This window comes from Pan paniscus, chromosome 6 (genome assembly GCF_029289425.2).
Source record: "Pan paniscus chromosome 6, NHGRI_mPanPan1-v2.0_pri, whole genome shotgun sequence".
NCBI lineage: Eukaryota > Metazoa > Chordata > Mammalia > Primates > Hominidae > Pan > Pan paniscus.
This window is the reverse complement of record NC_073255.2, coordinates 106390707-106416036: the sequence shown is the minus strand read 5'-3', so window position 1 is coordinate 106416036 and position 25330 is coordinate 106390707. Positions and strand designations below refer to the sequence as shown.

General features: G+C 38.0%; 1 protein-coding gene, 1 long non-coding RNA gene and 1 pseudogene across 2 annotated transcripts in view; 2 read left to right on the top strand and 1 right to left on the bottom strand.

Annotated features, from left to right (window-relative positions):
- The window catches only part of LOC129398176 (uncharacterized), a 526729-nt gene that overhangs the window by 209167 nt on the left and 292232 nt on the right, over window positions 1–25330 (bottom strand). The window lies entirely within an intron of this gene.
- On the top strand, window positions 23092–23378 carry LOC100971353 (protein PET117 homolog, mitochondrial). The gene is given in 1 exon segment (XM_003846040.6): window positions 23092–23378. A coding segment is annotated over 1 exon segment (246 nt). The 5' UTR covers window positions 23092–23132.
- LOC100989722 (cysteine-rich protein 2-binding protein-like) lies at window positions 23445–24885 on the top strand (annotated as a pseudogene).

The window sequence follows — 25330 nt, the reverse complement described above, 5'->3', positions numbered from 1 at the left end:
CAGAGAAACAACAATCCAAACTCAAACTCAGCAGAAAAAAATAAATAATGAAGATCATAGCAGAACTAAATGAAATTGAAACAAAAAAATACAAAAGATAAATGAAACAAAAAGCTGGTTCTTTGAAAAGATAAATAAAATTTATAGACCATTAGTGAGATTAACCAAGAAAAGAAGAGGGAAGATCCAAGTAAGCTCCATTAGAAACAAAACAAGAGATATTATAACTCATACCACAGAAATACATAAGATCAATCAAGGCTACTATGAACACCTTGATATGCATAACCTAGAAAACCTAGAGGAGATGGATAAATTCCTGGAAATATACAACCCTCCTACATTAAACCAGGAAAATATGGAATCTCTGAACATACCAATAACAAGCAGTGAGACTGAAAGGGTGATTTTTAAAATTGCCAACAAAAAACAAGTCCAGGACCAGACAGATTTGCAGCTGAATTCTATCAGACATTCAAAGAAGAATTGGTACCAATCCTATTGACATTATTCCACAAGATAGAGAAAGAGGAAATACCCCCTAAATCATTCTATGAAGCCATTCTATGTAAACTCCATGGAGAGAGATAATTTTTTTTGGTCCACCTATGGGTTCTTAGTTTCTGGCATTAAAAATGGCATTCAGAACATTTATCAACTTAATATTGGCTAAGTGTGTTTCCTGAACTATGAATTACTAGGTTAATATCAACTGTTATGATTAGTCATAACAAATATATTATTTATCTATTGCTGCATAACAAACTACCCCAAAACTTAGTGGGGTCAAACAACAATTATTCACTATTTCAGAGGTTCTATGGGTCAGAAACTTGGGCAGAGCTCAGCTGAATGCCTCCACTTCGAGTTCTCTCACAAGCTGCAATGAAAATGTTACCCAGAGATGCAATCTCATCTGAAAGCTCAAATGGGGAGGATCTACTTCCAAGATCAATTTTTTTGGTTTCTGGCAAGATTCAGTTCCTCATGAATTGTAGGAATAAAGGCCTCCTTTCCTCACTTTCTCAGTTTCTTGACACACAGGCCTCAGTTTCTGAGGCCTTTCTCAGTTTCTTGACACACAGGCCTCTCCATAAGCCAGCTCACAACATGGTAACTGGCTTCTACCAGAGAGAGTAAGAGAGCAAAAGAGATGAGTTTATGTCAGTGTTGGCCCATAACCAAATCTCACAGTGACATTTTTGGTGAATTTTGCTCATATTTGAGTAGGATGAGAAATAATGTCTATTTTAGGGAGTTTTTGTGAAGATAATATATTTCTGATTCTATTTGTTAGAAATAAGTTACTAGGTCCAACTTTCACCCAAAGGTAGGGTTTTACACAAGGGCATGAATATCAGGAGGCAGGAATTATTGGAAGCCATCTTAGAGCTGCTTACCATAACAATTTTGATGACTGTTCACATGCCTAATACTAGTATAGTCATGAAAACAATTACTTTATCAGTACTACTTTGAATATAATAAACATTCATTCATGTGTATAACAAAGTTAAATATAACACATAAAACAGAATTAAACACTATTTCACGGCAGAGGTCATCCACTGTCCCACTTGAATCTACCAGAGAAAATCTATAATATTCCCTCTCACACAAAAACAGTATTGCAAATGTGGATTGAGATGTGGGTGAAAGAAATATTGGTTTGCTGGATTCTTAATTTAAAAATGTTATGAATTAATAGTCTAAGAACATTTCTTACCATTTGTTCTACTGGGTTAACATCTAATGTCTCAATCTACACCATACAAATGTGTGATACACCCTTATATGTTGACTGATCATAATCAGGTATTCTGCACTTTTACAATGTTGCCTAACACCATGTGTGTTTTTACAAAGTAAATGAAACAGCCTAAGTCAAAGGTTTGAAGAAAGGGAGAGTTAGGAATGAACTCAAATCCTAATTCTCACTTCCTTCTGCTGTTATTTGTCATAAAGTAGTGAATTACCTAGTGCCACTTTTAATAAAATATTTCTATATTGTAGTGTGCAATCTGTGTACAAATGTGATTTTTACGAATAAATTCACTAATTCAACAAATATTTAATTTGTGCCACTAATATAAAAGGCACTTTGCTAGACATTAGCAATACAGAGCATAACAAGATAAACAGGTTTTCTTCCCTTTGAGAGTGTGCATACTAATGAAGGAGGCATATATCAAACAATTAGTCATATAAAATGGTATTAAGTGGCATGAAGAATAATTACAAGGTGTCTATTATTCAGCTTGGGCTTCCATAACAAAGTATCGGCTGGGCACGGTGGCTCACGCCTGTAATCCCAGCACTTTGGGAGGCTGAGGCGGGCAGATCATGAGGTCAAGAGATCGAGACCATCCTGGCCAACATGGTGAAACCCTGTCTCTACTAAAAAATACAAAAATTAGCTGGGTGTGGTGGCATGTGCCTGTGGTCCCAGCTACTTGGGAGGCTGAGGCAGGAGAATCACTTGAACCCACGAGGCAGAGGTTGCAGTGAGCCGAGATCACACCACTGCACTCCAGCCTGGTGACAGAGTGAGACTCTGTCTCAAAAAAAAAAAAAAAAAAAAAAAAAATATCATCGACAGGTGGCTTAAACGACAGAAATTTATTTACTCACCATTATGGAGGCTGGAAGCCTAAGATCAGGGTGCCCCAGCATGGTGGGACTCTGGTGAGGGATCTCTTCCTGTCTGGTAGATGGCCACCTTCTTGGTGTATCCTCATATGACAGAGAGAGAAGAAGATTGATCTTGCTTCCTCTTCCTATAAGGTCACTAAGCCTATCCAATTAGAACCTTACCCTTATGACCTCATTTAGTTTTAACTGCCTACTAAAATCCCTCTCTATACCCAGTCATATTGGGAGTTAGAGCTTTGGCATATGAATTTTGGGGATACAGAATGCAGTCCATAGCAGGGTGCTATGAAACCAAATAATAAAATCACATGACTTAGCATTGGGTAGGAGAGGATGATTAATGAATTTTGAGCTCAGCTATGAAAATTGACAAAGTATGGATAGAAAAATATCTGAGTAGAGGAAAGAGCACGTATGTGGGGTGCAGGCCCTCAAGAGAAAGGGTAACCTCAGGCTCAAAGGCATGCCAATAGGGCCAGTGAGCCTAGGTCACTGAGAAGAAAAAAAAATGGAATGACAGGTGCCTATGAAGACAGTAAGAACCAGAGCATGCAAGGTCTTGCAGGCAGGTTAAGGATTTAAGAGTTTTTCTCAATAGCATCAGGAAAAGGTATCAGCAAGGAACTGATATTATCAGATTTGGATTTTACAAAGATGACTGTGCTGTAACATTGAGAACAGACAGGAAAGGGGTTGGGTCAATAAGAGGCAAATGGTCAAGAGACTTTTTTTCCCAGAGAATTAGACAGATCCCATTCAATGGATACCTAGGAGATAAAATTGATTAAATATGGGGGGATGAGTAAGGGGAAATGGAGGTATTACGAATGGCCCCCATTTCTGTTAGTAGATTACTTAATACAGGAAAGTAGCAATGAGGAATGAGTTACAAAAGTTGTAAATTTGAAGGATTTATAAGAAATCTGGGTGGAGATAAAAGTTAGAGTCTTAAATATAGGTCTATGCTCAGAAAAGAAGTTCCTAGAAGAGCTGTAATTTGAGTCATTTAATTTTAACTTATTTAATTTTAACTATACAAGAGAACAAAATCAGCTAGGAAAAAGTATACAGTGAAAAGAGAAGAAGGCCCAGGATGGAGTCTGAGTTTCTCCAACCTATAATTGCTAAGTAGAGGAGGAATAACTGGCAAAGTAGGAGAGGAGAAGATGGATAATCCAAGTCATGGGATGTCCCAGACACCAAAGGAAGAGTGTGTTTCAGAAGGAAGGCATAATTGATAGTGTTGAATGCGGCTGCTACTGCTGTTCTCTCCAGTAAGAATAATAGTAAGGCTTTTTTGCATTTAGGTATTAATATATGCATGTATGTGTGCATTTATTGCGTTCTTTGTACATTCATTTATTTGTACCAATATTTATTGAATGTCTACTTTGTCATAGTCACAGGAGAAACAGCAGTGAGTAAAATCGACATGGTGATAGAACTTACCTGGTCTTTCCTCCAGAAATAAATTAAGAGTCTCATTTAATCCCAGTAACCCTAGTGAGGTAAGTAATATTTTCTATAATTAACGATGCAAAAAGAATTTTCTCCTGTATCTCTTAGAGCAACCTATTCCCACTGACTTTGTGTACAGAAGGAATAAATGCCTCTAAGCTCAGAGTCAAGAATATAAAAATATCAAGTGTTCTAATTTAGGACTCAGTTTGACTGAAACATGAGTCCCTGAAGGTACTAGGAAATGATGTTCAGGCAAGCATCTGAAGAAAGGAAGAGCTAGACATCCCACACAGGACAGAAAGGATAGGAAAGTTTCCAATGATGCATATGGATGTGGGAACGGAAAGTCCTCTGTATCCTCAAACTCTTTTCTGAACATTCCCTTTACCTCTTGCTCTTCTACCTGACAATGCTGCTTTTCTTGCCCAGGTTTTCTATCCTACTCATGGGCCTTGAAGAGGAGTGTCTATCCTTTCTGTGCCTTATTTCTGCTTTAAGAACATTCTTATCTTCTGTTTGAATTTGTCATTAGACTCTACCTACTACCATCCCATTTTGCTACAATCTTCTCCAGAACTCCTGGGAGCATATGCCCTCATTTTTTGAATAATTTAGCTTGTGGCCCCCTGTCACTTCATCCAATACTACTCATGTCATAATGACTGGTAACTTCAGAATTCATGAAGCGTTTTCTTCTAATATCCCAGCCTTTCATTTTTTTTAACTTCCACTCCTCCAATAAATCTGTCTTCCATTATTTTGTGGGGGCTGTTGTTAATTTTTTTTTACACATTCACAACAATGTAAGCCTCCTAATCTTAATCTCAATCCTTTCTCTTTCCAACTGCCCCCTAGCTTTCTGGGTGACCTCTTCCTTACTCCAACTCTAATAATTCTTCAACACCTTGAGACTCTACAATACATTGATCCTACCACCATTTCATTGATATATACTCTTTTGTCTTCTCACATCCTTCCTTGCCAAATTTAAATCTCATTATCTCTCATTATAATAATTTCCCTGTAGCACTCAGAACTTAATTGCTCCATCTCTCTTCTTCACACTTACCTGAATAACTCCCCACTTGGTTAAACCCAACTTTCCATTTACATTCTCTCTGCTTCTATAGCGCTGTATGTAGCTAGAAAATAAAACCATACAGCCATGTGTACTAGTCCATTTTCATGCTGCTGATAAAGACATACCTGAGACTGGGCAATTTATAAAAGAAAGAGGTTTATTGGACTTACAGTTCCACATGGCTGGGGAGGTCTCACAATCATGACTGAAGGCAAGGAGGACCAAGTCACATCTTATGTGGATGGCACCAGGCAAAGAGAGAGAACTTGTGCGGAGAAACTCCCGTTTTAAAAACCATCAGATCTCATGAGACCCATTCATTATCACGAGACCAGCAGAGGAAAGACCCGCCCCCATGATTCAATCATCTCCCACTGGGTTCCTCCCACAGCAGGTGAGAATTATGGGAGCTACAAGATGAGATTTGGGTGGGGACACAGAGCCAAACCATATCACCATGCAAAACTATTAAGAGTAACTTAAGAGCAACTGGGTCCTCTGTGCTCCAAGAATCTGATCACCTCTACCTAATCCACTCATTCTTCTACTCTTCTACACAAATATTTCAAACCTTTTATTTTTTTCTCAAAAGTTCAATAACTCTTCCCCTACCCTCGCTCTAATCTGATTCCTTGCTGTTTACTTTTCTAAGAAAATAAAAGCAATCAGAAGATAGCTTTCAGAAGCTTGGCTATTAAATTCTGTGCCTTTATTCTATACACAATATTCTATACCACACAATAATCTGTACCTTTATTCTCTGCCTTTTTTCCTATTACTCTGAGTCAACAGTTTTATCTCAGCCCAATCCCTCCATTTAAGCACTGTGTCTCATCTGATCACACTCACTCACAAAAGTTGGTTCATCAGAATCTTCCCTCTTCCACATCAATAATTTTTCTTTCTATTGAAACAACCTCATCAGTATACAAACATGTCATTATTTATTCCTTCTTAAAAACTCTCTTGACCCTATTCCTTCCTCTATTTACCACCCCTTTACCCTGTTCCCCTTTATAGCAAAACCCTAAAAGACTTACCTATACCCACTCTCTGTGATTCATGGTCTCCTTTTCTCTCTTGATGTAAAACCACTTGACTTTTACCTCTATTCTCCACCAAAATTTATTTCATTAAGGTCAACAATAATTTCTATGTTTCTAAATCCAATGGTCAAGTGTCAGTCTTCTTACTAGTTTTCTAGTTGGTCCCTAAGCTGTATTTGACACAGTTGGCTCCCTGAAGGCTTCCTTCACTTGGCTTCCAGGACATTCCATTCTCCTGGTTTTCCTTCCACTTCAATGGCTGCTCTTTCCCAGTCTTCTTTTGCCAATTTTCTGTCATCTGTGCAACCCTAGTGTTTCTTCATCTTGCCTATAACTTAGAACTACACAGGGGGCTTTTTTTTTTTGAGATGGATTCTAGCTCTGTCACCCTGGCTGGAGTGCAGTGGTGCAATCTTGGCTCACCACAACCTCTGCCTCCTGTGTTCAAGCAACTCTTCTGCCTCAGCCTCCCTAGTAGCTGGGATTACAGGCACCCACCACCATGCCTGGCTAATTTTTTGTATTTTTAGTAGAGACGGGGTTTCACCATGTTGGCTAGGCTGGTTTCAAACTCCTGACCTCAGGTGATCTGCCCACCTTGGCATCCCAAAGTGCTGGGATTACACGTGTGAGCCACTGTGCTCGGCCGAGCACTTTGGGAGGCCGAGGCAGGCAGATCTTGAGGTCAGGAGATTGAAACCACCCTGGCTAACACAGGGAAACCCCATCTCTACTAATAATACAAAAAATTAGCTGGGTGTGGTGGTGGGCGCCTGTAGTCCCAGCTACTTGAGAGGCTGAGGCAGGAGAATTGCTTGAACCCAGGAGGCAGAGGTTGCAGTGAGCAGAGATCCCACCACTGCACTCTAGCCTGGGCAATAGACTGAGACTTTGTCTCAGAAAAAAAAAAATCCCAATACTCAGTCTGTACTCCCAACTGCACAATTAAATCCGATGAGTGGGATGCCAGCATCAATATTTTTTAAGGGTCTTCAGAAAATTCTGATGTGCATTTTAAGTTGAGAAATGCTACCTGAAATTTTGTAGTGCACCAGGGCACACTTAGGGCTTCTCTTTATCAATGATGATGCCTTTAATGATCTCAAAGTTTTACTGCTTTAAATATTTCCTATGTTCCCAAGACTACTAATTTACATCTCCAGCCTAGATTTCTCCCCTGAAATCTAGATTCTTATACCCAACTAAAAACTCAATCAGATACTACCTCAAATTCAGTGTTATAAAACTGAACTATTGACCTTATCCCAAACTTGCTCCTCCATTCTGTCCCCTGACAGTAATTGGCAACTCCAGTCTTCAAAAACTCAGAATATAAAAAGTATATCTCACATGTAATGTATCAGAAAATGATGTTGATTCTATTTTTAAAATATATCCAGAATTCCACCTCTTCCTGTCACCTCCACTACTACCACCTGTGTCCACGCCACTATCACAACTCCCCTGAAATATAGCAAAGCCTCCTCAATCTCCAACCACCATCCTCAACCTGCTTTCTTTTTTGCCCCTTACTGTATATAACCCACACAGTGTCCAGGGCAATCCTTTCAAAATATTTTAGGCTATTTCACTTATGACAGCAATGGTTTTCACTCATGCTTAAAAAGTCAAAAAGTCATTATAGTGACCTGTGAGGCTCTACAATATCTACTTTTCCCAGCTATAATCTCCCTAACTTCATTTTCTATTATACTCTCCAGCCACACCTGCCAACTTGACATTCATCAACTAAGGGTTGTTTTCTGTTGCTTTCTATCAAAGAAACTTAGAGAATGTGTGGCCTTAGATGCTGTGGATCTAATTCTCATGGATGTACTAAATTCATCTGTCACAGATTGCATTGCTAGAATCACCCATGGAGTCAAACATTAAAATAAATCTGTATAAATGTTTGGTTATGGCTAGCTTCCCATTCCTGTCCCATAAAATACATGTTTTGCTACAGTAAAGAAAAATAACATCCATACACTTTGTTACTAATTACTATTGGGGTTTTTTTATTTGTCAGTAACATCATTTTTCAACCTGATGTGGTGGCACTCCAAGTAACCAAGCCATCTCCTAAATATGCACTTTACTTTTTTAGGTTCTAATGTTCACAAATTAACTACTTAAATTTCTACCAAGTTCTCATCTAAGCACCAAAAAAAGGTGTTTCTGGTTCATTTAAGTGAAATTTCTTTTTCCATATGTTAATGTTTAATACGGACTTCTTTTTTTCTAAAAGAAAATTTTGTTTTAGAAAGTTGTTACTAAAAATCTATTTTAACACATAATTAAACAATCAAGTTGTGGTTTACATTGATAGGTTAGAGAAGGTTATTCCAAGATAAGTGATTCTAAATAAAGCAAATTGACAGAATTCTTGTATCTTTGCCTTAAGCCTGAGACAAAGAGCAATCATTTCTAATATGATAATGGCTACAGTTTAGTGTTTAATAAGCCAGGACTGTCACATATGTTTACTCATATACCCCACACAATATTCTTTGAGATGGGTCTAATTGTCCCACATTATAATCACAAAAGGGATGAGGCTTGCCAAGAACACACAGCTGACAGGATACCAAAATTCCAACTTGTTTTCTTTTAAAAAATAATTGCCCTTAGGTACTTCATTATGTTGATTTCATTGTCAAAATACAACAAACAATTCAAAAGCAGCTAAGAACAGACTTTACTTACTCAAAGTAAACTGTATGACTGTGATGTTATTAAAAATATTTGGATCAAAAAGTTGCCCCATAATTAAAATATTTTCAGGGGTCTCTGTGAAATTGAGGCTGCCATGATCCAACCAAAATCAGCCCTGGACTTGGGCAGCATTCAAATCAGCTACTTTGATATTTTGCAAAAGGCAGAGGCTCTTCGTTTGTAATAATAGTGTCCTCACCATGACGCTTTCAGACATTGGGTATGATTTTTCACAGACAGAATTCTATCAAGATTCCCTTCTGATTCTACTTCCTAGTAGATCTCTCTTTGTACTTTCCTCTCCTATTTCTGTCCAATTGTAACACTTACGAAGCCAGAGATAGTTGGAGTAGCATCAAAGAATTACACTTTGCAAAGTGCATTTGAAGTGGGTCATACGGTTTTGCTGTTTCCCCACCCAAATCTCAACTTGAATTGTATCTCCCAGAATTTTCACATGTTGTGGGAGGGACCCAAGGGGAGGTAATTGAATCATGGGGGCTGGTCTTTCCTGTGTTATTCTTGTGCTAGTGAATAACTATCATGAGAGCCGATGGTTTATCAGGTATTTCTGCTTTTGCTGCTTCCTCATTTTTCTCTTGCCACCACCATGTAAAAAGTGTCTTTTGCCTCATGCCATGATTCTGAGGCCTTCCCAGCCATATGGAACTGTAAGTCCAATTAAACCTCTTTTTCTTCCCAGTCTCAGGTATGTCTTTATTAGCAGCATGAAAATGAGCTATTACAGTAAATTGGCACCAGTAGAGTGGGGCATTGTTGAAAAGACACCTGAAAATGTGGAAGCGACTTTGGAAATGGGTAACAGGCAGAGGTTGGAACAGTTTGGAGGGCTCAGTAGAAGACAGGAAAATGTGGGAAAGTTTGGAACCTCCCAGAGACTTGTTGAATGGCTTTGACAAAAATGTTGATAGTGATACGAGCAATAAGGTCCAGGCTGAGGTGATCTCAGATGGGAATAAGGAACTTATTGGGAACTGGAGCAAAGGTGGCTCTTGTTATGTTTTAACAAAGAGACTGGGAGCATTTTGCCCCTGCCCTAGAGATCTGTGAAACTTTGAACTTGAGAGAGATGATTTAGAGTATCTGGCGGAAGAAATTTCTAGGCAGCAAAGCATTCAAAAGTTGCCTTGGGTGCTGTTGAAAGCATTCCATTTTAAAAAGGAAACAGCATAAAAGTTCAGAAAATTTTCAGCTTGATGATACAGTAGAAAAGAAAAACCCATTTTTGAGGAGAAATTCAAGCTGGCAGCAGAAATTTACATAAGTAGCAACGAGCCTAATGTTAAATCCCAAGACCATGGGGAAAATGTCTCCAGGCCATATCAGAGACCTTCACAGAAGCCCCTCCCATCACAGACCCAGAGGCCCAGGAGGAAAAAGTGATTTTGTGGGCCTGGCCTAGGGTCCCTGGGCTGTGCGCAGCCCAGGGACTTGGTGCCCTATGTCTCAGCTACTCCAGCCATGGCTGAAAAGGGCCAACATACAGCTCGGTCTATGGCTTCAGAGGGTGGAAATCCCAAGCCTCGGTAGCTTCCACGTCATGTTCAGCCTGCAGGTACACAGAAGTCAAGAATTGAGGTTTGGGAACCTCTGCCTAGATTTCCGAAGATGTATGGAAATGCCTGGATTTCTAGACAAAAGTTTGCTGCAGGGGCAGGGCCCTCATGGAGAACCTCTGTTAAGGCAGTGCAGAAGGGAAATGTGGGGTCGAAGTCCCACCACAGAGACCCTACTGGGGCACTGCCTAGTGGAGCTGTGAGAAGAGGACCACCATCCTCCAGACATCAGAATGGTAGATCCACTGGTAGCTTGCACCGTGTGCCTGGAAAAGCCAGACCTCAACACCAGCCTGTGAAAGCAGCCAGGAGGGAGGCTGTGCCCTACAAAGCCACAGGGGTAGAGCTTCCCAAGACCATGGGAACCCACCTATTGCATCAGTGTGACCTGGATGTGAGACCTGGAGTCAAAGGAGATCATTTTGGAGCTTTAAAATTTGACTGCCCCATGGGACTTGGGACTTGCATGGGCCCTGTAACCTTTTTTTTTTTTTTTTTGGCCAATTTCTCCCATTTGGAATGGCTGTATTTTCCCAATACCTGTACCCACATTGTATCTAAGAAGTAGCTAGCTTGCTTTTGATTTTACAGGTTCATAGGTAGAAGGAACTTGCCTCGTCTCAGATGAGACTTTGGATTGTGGACTTTTCAGTTAATACTGAAATAAGACTTTGGGGGACTGTTGTGAAGGCCTAATTGGTTTTGAAATGTGAGGACATGAGATTTGGAGGAGCCAGGGGCGGAATGATATGGTTTGACTGTGTCCCCACCCAAATCTCAACTTGAACTGTATCTTGCAGAATTACCATGCATTGTGGGAGTGACCCAGGAACAGGTAATTGAATCACGGGGGCCGGTCTTTCCCATGCTATTCTTTTGATAGTGAATATGTCTCATAAGATCTGATGGGTTTATTGGGGATTTCTGCTTTTGCTTCTTCCTTATTTTTCTCTTGCTGCCGCCATGTAAGAAATGTCATTCACCTCTCGCCATTATTCTGTGGCCTCCCCAGCCATGTGGAACTGTAAGTCCTATTAAAACTTTTTTCTTCCCAGTCTTTGGTATGTCTTTATCAGCAGCATGAAAACAAACTAATACAGTGGGACTAATTGCTTCCTATCATGTATTTTATCAATTAAGAGAAATAGAATAAGGCAGATGGGCATTTTGTTTGGCACTCCATAGCTCTCACCAACAGCAAGAATTTACACCTGCAAAGAAGTGCTCCTTCTAATGGATTTCTACCAGCCATAGAGGCTAGCATATGATTGCCATTGAGCTCTAGGAGGCTTTATCACAAAGAATGCTGAGGCCTCATAAGAGGAAGCCAAGCTCAAAGCAGAAAGAACTGAGCCAGTCAATGGGTGAGCCTCCCTTATACTGGCCAGGAATGCAGTGTTCTGATAGTGTCCAAAAAATATAATATTTTCTATATCTCCTTCCAGATTTATGAGTACAAGTTGAACTGCTCCAGGAAGTTTTAGCTGGCCTTCCCTCATGGTTTCCATCGAATCAGGTCCCCCTCCCATTACAGAAATCATCATAGTCTAATAATAATAATAATAATAACACTGAGTATTTACTATGTGCCAGATACTTCACTACATGGATTATCTCATTAGAGAGTCACAAGAGAGGTCTGAGATAAATATGGATAGTATCATATTTTACAGATAAGGATACCAAAGGAGCTTGTCTCAATTTACATAGCAAGAAAGTATTAGAGCCAGAATTTAAACTGTGGCTATCTGACTCCAGGGTCAAGCAATATGCTATATTATATATTGTACTGTATAGTATAGTATAGTATATAGTACTACAGTATACTATAGTATATTGTATGTACTATTGTATAGTATACTATACAGTACAATATACTATAGTATAGTATATTCATTTCTCTGACTCAATATTATAGTCATAGTATCTGGCAAAGAGCCTAGTAGGAATTCAATAAAGACCAACTGAATACATTAATGACAGAGATAGTATCTAGACCACAAAATTATTTATCAGACATGTTTATCTATCAAAAAAACTTAAATGTAAAGTGTCAAAGTCAAAACTTTGCTGCTTTAAATAATTTAAGTCCACTGAAGAGCAATGAGAATGAAACTAAACATATGGTAACATAATATATCCAAGGACTACCTCTAAACCAGGCATCAGCAATGTTTTTCCATAAAGGACCAGATAGTAAATATTTTAGGCTTTGCAGGCCATGCAGGTGTCTGTTACAACCACTCAATTCTGACACTGTAAGGAGAAACCGCTCAGACAATACATAAGTGAGTGAGTGTGGTGTGTCACAAAAAAACTTTAATTGTGGACTCTAAAATTATAATTTCCTATAATTTTCACTGGTCGTGAAATATTGTTGTTTCACTTCTGATTTTTTTCGAGCATTTAGGAATGTAACACTCATTCTTAGCTTGTGGGCTGGATACACTGAGACCAGGCAGACAGCAGTCTAGAGCTGGCACAAAGGCAGTAGTTTGTTGCCTCCTATGCTAAACTACTCTTGCAGTCTCCTTACACATAGTGAGATTTTGAAAGAGAAAGGAGATGTGATTCCAAACTGAAGGAGATTCACTCAAATGTGCTGTGTTTTGTTCCTGTCATTGTGGTTGATGTTTTTGTGAAATCACATGTAGGAAGTAGAGCCATTTAAAGATCAGAGTTGTGACAGATGAACAAGGCAAAGATCAGTGAAGTAGTGAAAATGGGAGGAAGAATTGCTCTCCAGTTAACCAGCAAGAATTATGTCATTTATAAGATAATGACAGAGACAGGGGACACTTATTTTAAGCACCAGACATGTTCAGAAACAGATAGGTCGGAAAGATAGCATCAGTCACCTAAGGCCTAATTACATCTCCTTCAGCTACCATCGCAATTAAATGATTCTTTTTAAATGAGCTGATTCAAATGCTTCATGCCCAATAGTTAAAATGTACCTAAAACAGTTAAAATGTGCATAAGAAGAGAGAATACAGATTTGGATGTTCTATTTTTCCATTTACAGCAGAAGACTGAAGGAGCCTCCATTTCTAGCAAACCAGATTTTTTTTTCCTTTCAAAAGAATTTCTCCACCCAGACTGCTGACTTTTGCCAGAAAAAAAACACACAATTGTGCAGGTGGGACTGACGTAAAACCTTTTATCCTTTGATGGCTAGAGCCTTCTCCGTGTCCTCAAAAGCCACACAGAGTTCTTCACCCTTCTCAAGGGCTACTCCATCCCCCTCCCTCTCTCCAGCTTTCCTTTCTGCCAATGACCTTGTTTCTGTTTCACAGAGAAATTGAAGCTGTCAGGAAGAATAGTCTTCAACTTCCTGCCCTCTGAGTGACAAACATCAGGATCTTGTTTCCCTCCTTCTCTCAAGTCTCAGAAGATGAAATAGCCTTTTGTCTCATTTCAAGCCAGTCTCTTCCTGTGACCTTTTTTCCAACTACCCTCTCCTGCTTCAAAGGGAGTAAGAACTTTGTTCATCTATTATTATCCTCTCTCTTCTGGATTTTCAAATCTCTTTTTCCCTGCTCCTTCTCCACAGCCTGTGAATACACTCAGCTCTATCCTGGGTTAAAAACAAATACACAATCTCCAATCCCCTCTAACCTGGTGTCATCCTCAAGCTACCTGCCACCTTCTCTCTCAGCCTTCACATCAAGTACCTCAAACATCGACATTCTTATTCCCCACATCTCCACCTCCTATTCACCGTCATGGGCCCTCATGGTACACCACGGCACAGAAACATCTTGGGCAAATATCCCCAATACCCTTCCATCCTTTGCATTAAACGTGTAATTTTATTGTATTAATATAAAATTGTAAACATAAATATCCTTTATTCCTCAATGGTTTAGTTATCCTATTTTTAATTCTCATTATATAAGTTCAAACTAAAATTTAAACTTCAGCATGACCTTCTTATAAAATCTCTGACAAAATGACATGCAATAAGAATGCAACATGTAAATTTATATATGTTTAAGACAATTTGGGGTTTAAATTGACCCAAATTTGGACCACACTAGTTTCACCATGAGATAATCAACCACTCATAATTCCAGTGCTTAAAACACACAAAAGCAAAAAATAAAAATAAAAATTTATTTTCTCTTTTTAAACAATTTCTGTTGTGTCTGTTTTTAAAGTAATAACTGGAATTCAGTAGAACTGTAGGAAGTAAGATTTTTTCATACTTTTATTTCCTACAGCTCTTATAATTGCCACTAATTCTCCTACACATTTACCCATATATAACATATATGTGTAGGTTTGTGTGTGTGTAACGTAGTTACAAATCATAACTAATTTTTTTTCAGTTCACCTTCTACTTGGCACCTTCTTAACATTTGATGAAACTGTTTCTTATTCTTCTCTTGAAACTCTCGTTTCTCTTATTTAATGACAGGGATCTTAAAAAGTTATCTTAAAGTCCTCCTTTCCTTTACTATCTTTAGTACCATATTTCCTTCGGTACTATACTTCAAACGATGAATAAAATCTGCAAATGCTACAATCTGCTTCTTCTCTTACACATTACACTCTAAAAGGTTAGTTTAGGCAGTCATTACAGCTCAGCTGGACAGCTACATTAGACTTCTGACTAGTGTCCCAGCCTTTATTCTTGTCCCTCTTTAATACATATTTCATACTGCAACTAGCATAATATTTTTTTCCAATAAAATATAGTCATGGCACTTCTGCAGTTGAAGTCCTCCAATGACTTTCTTGTGCCCACAGGATGAAGTTCATACTAAAATGTAGGACTCTACGTGATTTGGCCCCTGCCTAACTTGTCATTCTTACCTTTCACCAAGCCACCCTTTCATATCCTTGATGCAGCAATTTTAAACTATGTATAGTTTCAGATAGTACTTGCTCCTTCTACCTGGATTTCCACCATCTCATCCTCTCCTTCCTGTCTCTAGAGTATATTTAATAAGCATCTTATCTTTTAACACTCAGTTTAAGCACTACCATTTTTTACATGTTCCTGCCTTCAAGGATTTTTATTTTTTTATTATTTTTATTTCAATAGGTTTTTGGGGAACAAGTGGTGTTTGGTTACATAAATAAGTTCTTTAGCAGTGACTTCTGAGATTTTGGTGCATTCATCACCCGAGCAGCATACACTCTACCCACTGTGTAGTCTTTCATCCCTCACCCCCTCCCAGCCTTTCCCCCGAGTCCCCAAAGTCCATTGTATCATTCTCACAAGCATTATCATTTAGATGAAAACTTTCTTTTCCCCTAAATCATCAGGTAAAATTCACCATTCCAGTTTCACAGTTTCATGTATTTTATTTTTATTTTCATACCTATCTACACTTAATGAACTATAAGCTACTTGAAAGAAGAGACTGAGTTGTTGCTATAACCTCAGCAAAGATTTTTATGGAATACTCTGTCTTTTCATCTTTCTCATAAAATACATCGTTTACTGAGCATCTACTATGAGTTAGATATTATTCTAGATACTGTATATGTATGATATCTAATATCCACAATAATTTTTTCCCATATTTATAGAATTAAAAACTGAAAGACTTAGATAGTGTAAGTTACTCATTCAAAGGTATACTGCTAGTAAATATAGAGCCATAATTCTAATTCAAGTATCACAGTTTCTCCCACAAGGTAGCTCTGATTTAGCATTTAATATTGTTATTATTTATTCTACCCTATGTGAAATAACTAATTTATGTGCCATTGTCAATAAAAGAAAATGGATCCCACTATCTTTTTTCAGCTTGAGATATTATTCAATATTACAATCTTCTTTTTTTTTTCTTTTTCACCAGAGCTGCCTACATGAAAACCAGAAGAGAACAGTACCTCTTTTACCAATCAATGTTTTAGGTTATTTTATCAAGTTTAGAAGAAAATATGAAGCCAGTGAATTCTAGGAGAATTTTCAGACCAATGAGCTCCTCTAAATGCATCCTGCCTTTTCTTCAGAGCGCTTTTGTAGACGTGAAGGAAATACTCCTTCACGCTGGTCCATTAATTATGTACTTACCCTGTTCTACCAAGCAGAACCATGTAGATTTACTAAGTTGTGTGTCGCCCTGGCTGTTTCAGTAAAATGTTATATCATTATAAAGTAATTTGTGATGTTCTAGCTATAATTCTAATGTTCTAAATATGTCCTAGCTTTAGTCCTAATTTGTTAGCTATTTTTTTTTTTTTACCAGAAAAATAGCTGTAAGTTCCCAGCAAATGGAATTTTGTGTTCAGTGTATGTCATAATTTTGAACTCTGGAAAAAAAGTAAATTGGAGCCACATAAATGTCTCTTTATAAATTTCTTGGTGATTAATTAATGTTTACCAAGTATAATTTCTCTAAAATTATATACTAACTCATCACACATTTTATTCTAGTTAAATCATTTATATCATTGTCTATACCTCTGAACTTCCATCCCGAATCTTAATACTACAGTGTAGACATTAAATTTATTTATCTTTGTGGGGCCAAGAAAATGAGAAAATATTTATATTTGCAAACTGGAATTGCACATAGCATTGTTTACCTGCAATAAGAGACAATAATAATAGTGTACCAAGAGAACACCAATTATGAACTAAGCAGGAAATATATCCTGTGAGTTGAACACTAAAATAATCCATTTTATTTATAAACAAGTAGTGGGGTAATTTTCTTTAAAATACAAAATTGAAAGGAAATTAGCAACAGTTCTTTTATTCATAAGAGAGAAGTTAAATACGTTATCTATAAATAAAAATTTAGGCAATAATGGAAACAGCAGTATAAAGAGGAAAAATACTGCCACCAGCACAGTGGATCTAGTCAAGGCTTGTGAAGCAAGTTTTTTTATATGCAACTTTACCTCTTTGCCTCAGGAATAACCATCCTATTCTAGAGAGGCAATACATTTTTCCAGAATAATCTGATTATCATTGTCGATTTAAAGGAATCATTTAAAATGGCCTATTCTTTAAAATGTGCTTTAACAATTTCTGAATAATTCCTTCTGTATGTTTGACTTGTTACGAAGTATTACATATAGAGCAATAACCATTTATTGAAAGCCTACTATATGTCTAGAATTTATAAACCAAAGATTCTGTATACTTTCAATTACTTTATGTTAGTTCTAATTTTCTTTGATGTTGACTAAACATCATCTCAATAGACCCAACATAGTCAAATACCCTTGCGGTTAAAACATCAAAGTAAAAATATCCTGCTTTGCTCAACTACTGTGCAAGGGGCTAAGCTCATTATATATTATAAATCTTGCTATCCCAGAGCTCACAGTGTTGCTGGGAGGGAAGAGGCAAGGGATTATGGTAGTTGGCCATCACATATAGCCAGAAGAAAACCGACATGTTGCTCAGGTACTCAACTCATTAACCACCTTCAAGTTGACTTGAATGAGAAATTCTAAGCTCTAATAAAATTAATTTTGAAAAAAATAATTTTCAAAGCCAAGACTGTCGTCTGGACTGACCTTTTTATAGTAGTCTACTTCATGAGTTCCATTTTGCCTCTATCATCAAGTAACTTGTTTATAAACCCAGAGTTTTGGAGAAACTTTCTTAATGCAAGGTACAAATTCTTCTTTTTAGAGATCTATCTTTAAGAAAGTGTTTTACATCCCTAAGTATATTCTTAAACCCTAAATCCATCACCTAATATCTATAAAATTCATAATTCTTAACAATAGCTTTAAAAAAACAATGGGTAAATTGCATTTATTCTGTTCCAGGAAGTGTGCTATGAATTTCACCTCTAATTGCATATTTTGAACACTATACGAACCACATTAAATTGATTATACTATTACAATAATACTGTAAAATTACAACCCCAATCTTATAGATGAGGAAACTGAACCAAAAGGCACAGAGATGGTGTAAACTTAAAATTTGGTCTAAGCAATCTCGCTTCACAGCCCGTGCTGTTAATAAATATATTATTTCCTCCTAAGAGTTGAACAAGGTATAGCGTGAAGTAGTTTTATAATACATGGCACATAGATAGATAGATGATTGACAGATAGATAGATAGCCTTATAATCCTTTAAATTTACTTAGATATTTCTATCATACATGAGCTTGACTGAGTTGCCATGACCTGCTAGAAAATACTAGGTCCATGCTATCTATTTTATCGTATACTTGAGAAACTATTGAACATCTGCTTTCTTCTTACCAAAGGTTTTATGTTCTGAGTATTATCTACCTGGCCAAAATTAATACTGCAAATGGAAATGTTAATAACTCTTTTAATCTCATTTATATTTATTACCTAATATTACCTAATGTAAATTCTACATTCCAAATATTCATTCCAGAAAAGCTCCTTTTGTCATATCCAGGACTGAACTTTATTGAAAGAGAAATAAAAGAACCTACTTATTCTACATTAGAGGATAGATAATAATTATAACCAATTTTAGAAGCCAACTAAAATCTACTAAAAATTGGCAGTAAATATGAGTCTTAGCTGTCTCCTGCCATGCCCCAAGCTTATTTAAAGATCAAGTGTATGGGGAAGTATTTTCCTATCAGTTTTGTTTCTTAAAACCCTGTTTCAAAAATCTGATGCCTTTGCTAAAACTAACATTAGTCCTCCTAAAACCATACAGCCATCATCTAAAACCACGGTTCTCGAAGTGTGGTCTTGGGACTCTCAGGACACTGTCTAGGGGTCTAGGAAGTTAAAACTACTTTCAAAATAACACTATTTTGACTCATTCTTCCTTAAATGTACATGAAGTTTCACAGAGACTACATAATGTGTGATATCATAACAGAGTGCAGAAGGTAATGTGAGAATTCAGCTGTCTTCTATCAGCCAGATATTAAAGAGAATTTCAAAAATATTTTAAAAAGCCCTCATCCTCGCTAATTGTTTCATTATCACTATAGTCATTTTTAATAAAAATGTATTATTTATGTTAACAGGTATGGGCTTATTGCTCTTTTTAGATTAATAAACACATACATGTATATTCAATTTTCCCAGCTCCAATTACCATAATAAAGATAGATATTATGTACATAAGCAAAAGCTCTTTTAAGAGTACAAAGGGGTCCTGAGAACGAAATGTTTGAGAACTACTGATGTAAAATATCCATAACCTGTTTTCTCTAGTTCCTTCTAGTCTTTGTCTTTAGCTTATTAACAATTATCATCCTTGGTATGTTGTTCCACTTTAGGTTTTCTGTTACTTTACAAAGTCTAAGATATTGCAGTGTCTTCTGATTCTTACTTGTGAACAGACAAATTAGTCTCAGTCAACAATTCCACCCTAGGAAATGATATATCAGATGGTGCTATTACACAACAGACTTCACAGAATCTGTTCTGAAAAAATGTCATCATGAAAGTCTAGGAGCTTTATTGTTAGAGAAAGAACTTCTTGGTATCTGAGAATTTTCATGTTGTTACTGTGTAAGATGATGAGTTTTCTTAAAATTATTTAGACGCTTGGCAAATCAGACTCAGTACTGGGCCTCCAGCAATTCCAATAAAAAATAAAGCCTGGCCGAGACCATCTATGTGCCCTACTTGGAGTATGGCCTGAACAAGTCAAACAGGAAGAAGTATTCCTTCACCTCTCAGCAGTTCTTAACATTCTTTCCTTGATTCTCCTTTCTGAAACATTCTCTTGCTTTATAATTGTCCTACCACACCCTTCTAAGTCAACTGTAATCTCTAATTACAACTTGTCCATTCCTTGAACAAAGGTCTCCCACTCATTTCTCCTCAGCCCTTTGCACTACTCATCCCACACTGGTGTACATGTATCAGCTATGTACAAATGACTCCCAAACCAGAAGTCAAGCTTTGACCTAGCTTATCAATGCAAGACCACAACTGTTAAATCACCCCAGATAAGTGTATTGTTAGCTCCTCTCCTAACATACACAACCAAAATCATTACTTTCACCATAAACAGCAAAACTTAAACTGTTTCTCTTACTCTATTCCACTAGTTCTCAACTGTGTGTGATTTTGCCTCCAGGGGACATTTGGCAATTTCTAGAGACTTTTTTTTGTTTTTACAACCAGGAAATGGGGTTTCTACTGGCATCCAATGGATGGAGGCCACTGATGCTGCAAATATCCTACAATGTACAGGACAGACTCCCACAACAAAGAATTATCTGACCCACAATGTTAACAGTGCTGAAGTTACAACACATTTCTCTATTCCCATCACTTCCCTATCTCCCCTCCAGCCAGGCAAATGATTCGCATCTCTGGCATAGATGTTGACACCAGGAACCTGTATAAGCTGGATTTGAAAGTAAAGTGGCTGGAGGTTTTGGATCAACAGGAAGCTGAATACAGTAGAACAACCTCCAAGAAGAAGGTGGGCTTGGGAATCAAATGGACAATGATTGAAACCAATGTCAAATTTGGAAGTTTCAACTGAAATATCAAAATATTAAAAATTCTGCATTGGAAAGGGGGTGCTAAACCATATAAAAATTTTAATGAATTTGGTTAATGACTGATTCCATGATTCTCTCAAATGTCTCAGCCTTTTTAAGTTTAAAAATAGTCATGAGAGCAAAAGTAGAAACTATCTTTGTACGGAAACTGTCTTTGCAGATTACTGCTTCCATCCTCAAGCCCACCTCTTGAGGAACAAAGGAAAGTTGACGGCTGTTTGTGCCTCATCGCAAACTAGTGAGAGGGAGTTTATAGGGGTTGCCTAGAGTTTGATGAGTCTTATGTATTATGGAGACATGGCAGCCTATTGCTTGACTCATACTCAGAAAATCTAGGGAATGGGATGGTCTGGCCAGCAGCTTTAGGAGCATGTTGCTGCTGATTTATTATCTGCTAATTTATTATCTGCTGATTTATTGTCTGAGCCAAGAATGTGTTTATGCTTCCCATGGACCAAATGAGGGTCAGCCAGCATGTGAGTTGTATTAGAGCCTCCCCTATAAGGACTGCCTGTGCTGAGACCTCAGCAGACAAGAGTTCAAGGTGAACCAAAGAATTGCTAAGAGCTGCAGAGGAAGTAGTGACCAGATAAAATAGGGAAACTTTCATCTGTATCAAGGGAACTATAGATGAGATGATACACAAGGGTTTCCAATGACTCCACCAAAGTGCCCACCAAAGAATTAGCTTTTATCATCAATCAGGCTCCAAGCGAGTAAAGTCATGTTACAATGAGAACAAAGATAACAACTTTTCCATCTCCCTTCTCTCTCCTCTCTTCCCATTAGTCTAACAAACTGAAGGAAGAGAAGAAATGCTAGGAGTTGAGTTGCCAGCACCCATTGCAGAGCAGACCCCAGCCTGGGAAGGGGTGGTGGGAGAATGTTTTTATATTTTAAATGACGTTCTAAATTTTGTTATTTGACTAAACATTTTTTTACCTAATTGAGACAAGTCATTTAAAGTGGCTATAACTCTTTCTCTTACTTAAGGATGAACAGAAGAGTTATGGTGCTTCCTCAAGTCTGCATACAGTGGTAGGTAAAGTACTACTCCTACTGATCAGTATTAAAAGATCACTTTCATAAGGTTGCTTCTACGATTATAGACCCTGTATGTACATCAATGCCCAAAGCATGGGCAGTGAGGCAAAATCTGTATGCCCAACAATATGAATGAATTTAGGAAGGAAAAACTAAAGAAGAGACCAGGGACAATGACTGAATTCGGTGGAGTCATTGCATGACCCCCTAGTGGGAGGGGAGTAAATGCTGAGAAAATGTGAATATCACCCAAGTAAAAAACTCCCACCTCTCCTTTGCCGTCCATATGTAGGCAGTTGTCAAGTCCAATTGAGTCCACTTCCACAATATTCCATATCAGTCCCTCTCCGTTCTCTCTGCCCTCCTGCTTTCTTTCTCACGTTCTTATCTCTGGATCTCCTAGCTTGAATTTATTCCACAAGATCTAACTGTCATTCTATCATTCTATCAATCATTCTTCACTCAGCTTCAAGAGCTATATATATTATTAAAGCAAAAGTTCACACATATCATTCCCTAGCTGGGCAACCTTTTAGGACGTCTATTTTAAGGGATAAAATCTAAACACTTTAGCATGGCATTCAGGGCTCTTCATGGTCCAGTCACACACACACACACACACACACACACACACACACACACACACACACATAGACAAAATGTTTCTGTCATGCTAGACTGCTTGACATTGCCCAAATAGGCCATAAATTTTCTTATCACTATGACTTTTCTCATATTTTGACTCTAATCTGAAATATTTTTTCCTCTGCCCCACCTTGCATACACCTCCCCTCCTCCTGCTTTTGAAACTCTACTCATTGTTCTAGGCCCAGCTTATATTAGAGTTCTGTGAAACATTATCTGGTCCCCAAGTCAGAATATTATTCCTTCTCTTTCCCTAGATGTTTCTTTTATTGCACTTATTTCCACCACTTACTCTACTCTGACTTATAATATAGATCATTTTTGTTTGAATATCTCCTCTACTAGTTAGTAAATCTTTTGATGCCTTACCTATAACAGACAGTCAATAGATGTTTGTTGAACTAAATTAAATGCTACTGACCAGCCTTGAGAGGTGGTTGAAAGAGGCCTTGGAAGCTGGCACAGAGATGTCGAGGAGTTTGAAGGCACTGCTGGGCCTCTCGGTGGGGATGCTGATGGCAGCCACAGTGGCCAGCATGCATCTGGAGCAATGGCAGGACCAGCAGAGGCTTCATGATGGAGTTATCAGGGACACTGAGAGACAAAATTAGAAAAAAGTAGACATTTGTATTTTGGGAGAACAGATTATTTTAACTGAGCAACTTGAAGCAGAAAGACAGATGTTATTCGCAAAAGGATTTCAAAGAACTTAACTTGAAATGAATGTGAAATATCAATGGGACAGATGACACTCTGTGTGTGTGTATCTGTGCCTGTTGATGGAGAATAGCTTAGTGGTATCTTAATCTTTTTTTAGTCACTGTCTTTTTAAACTTGATCAAATAAAGGACAGTGGATCATATATTGTAAATTACTGCTTTCAAAGTTCCTTATGTCTGAATAAAGAAGTATGGGCATACAGTCTCCTAAAGAGTTTTTGCCTATGTGATCCTGGTAAAAGTCCTGTTAAGTTCATGGCCCTGAGCTTAGGTTTGTGACTGAAAAGCACTGCTAAATCTGTGAGAAGGAAGGAATAGATAGTTACATCTACCTAAGTAGTTTGATCAGTCAACGTAGTGATGAAGCCATAATAACATCTACCTCGGAAGGGCTGGATGAAGGTGAAGTGGAGAGAGAGACTCCCCTGATTGTCAAATTGGAGGATCAGACATCAGTAGACTTATGTCATGACTACAGCAGGGATTCCCTAACAGCGATGAAGAAGATGTATTGTGGACGGAGAAGCAGCTGTCCTGCTTCTGCGACAAGTACCAAAAATGGATACCAACCAGACAGCTGAGGGGACAGCTCAGTTACGTTAAGGGTGATAATTTTTTTAGATTTACTTTTTCTGATTGCTCAGCAGATGGCAAGGAACAGTATGAAAGGCTGAGGCTGACATGGCAGCAAAGTCATCATGTTGGCAATGTACAACTTGTCTCTGGAAGGAAGTGGACATCAAGGTTATTTCAGATAGAACGAAGATATCTGCATTTTTATTGGGAAAATTGGGCTTTTTTGCTAGGGAAAAATAAAAAGACTTCAAACTAATGGAGCACAGTAGCAGGTTGCCTCAGTATGGAAAATCCCATATACTTCTGTTCAGGTGCTCAGGAATTTGGATAACCAGGATGGTAGGAACTTATTCATAAGAAACCTTCAACATTGAAACCTGAAGGAAAAAAAGTTGTCCGCCTCAAGTTTGAGGTAAAAGCTGCCTCCAAACCAACTTTAGATCCCATCATTACTGTTCAGGGACTTAGAAAACAGGCAAGTTAGAATCCTGTGGAATCTGCCATGGAATTAAAAGAGAAAAGGTCTTGAGCTCAGGAAGCAAAAGACAGAAGAGGCCAGAAGGAAGTGGCTGGCTTTCTTGACAGGAGTATGTCTTCTATCCCTGTAAAATCCATGAGCCAAGGCCACAAGGCAGATCTGATTCTTGAAAAAGAAGAGATTGACTTTTCATCTTTGAGCTCATCTGACCACACCCTGTTGACAAGCCCATCTGCTTCTCTGGATTTCTCGGCACCCCCCCCGCCCCCCACCCCCAGGAAAGCTGCTTCTCATTGGGCAATGCCTCGTTTTCTTTTAGAAGCAGATCTGATTCCAGATGTAATGCCCCCACAAGCTTTGTTCCATGATGATGATGAGATGGAAGGCAATGGAGCCATAGACCCAGGGATGGAGTATGTCTACAACATTGACACGTTGCTTAGGTGAGCAGTAAAAAAAAAAGAGGATGTTCTTTTAAAGCCACTGAAACTTGGAGGTAATTTGTTAGCACAGCATAACTTACCCTATTTAACTGATACAGGTAGGCAAAATTTAATCAATAACACATTGAATCAATAACAAAACTGAATCTCAGAGAAACTAAGGGACATTTTCAAGACGACATTTCTTAGTCAGTTACTAGAAGGGTAGTAGGATTCATTACCGGATTTTCTGACTATAAGTGTAAGACATTGTTTCATCAACTTTACAGGGGAAAAAAAACCCTTTAAAATGGATTTATTTAAATTTTACATTGAACACAATTGTATACATATACATATGTATGTACATGCATATGATTGAAACAGTCTTTGCAAAAATTATGGCAGTGAGAGAAATCTGACATAGAAAAACAATGACAGTGAAAAAAAATGTGACCTAACTGACTTGA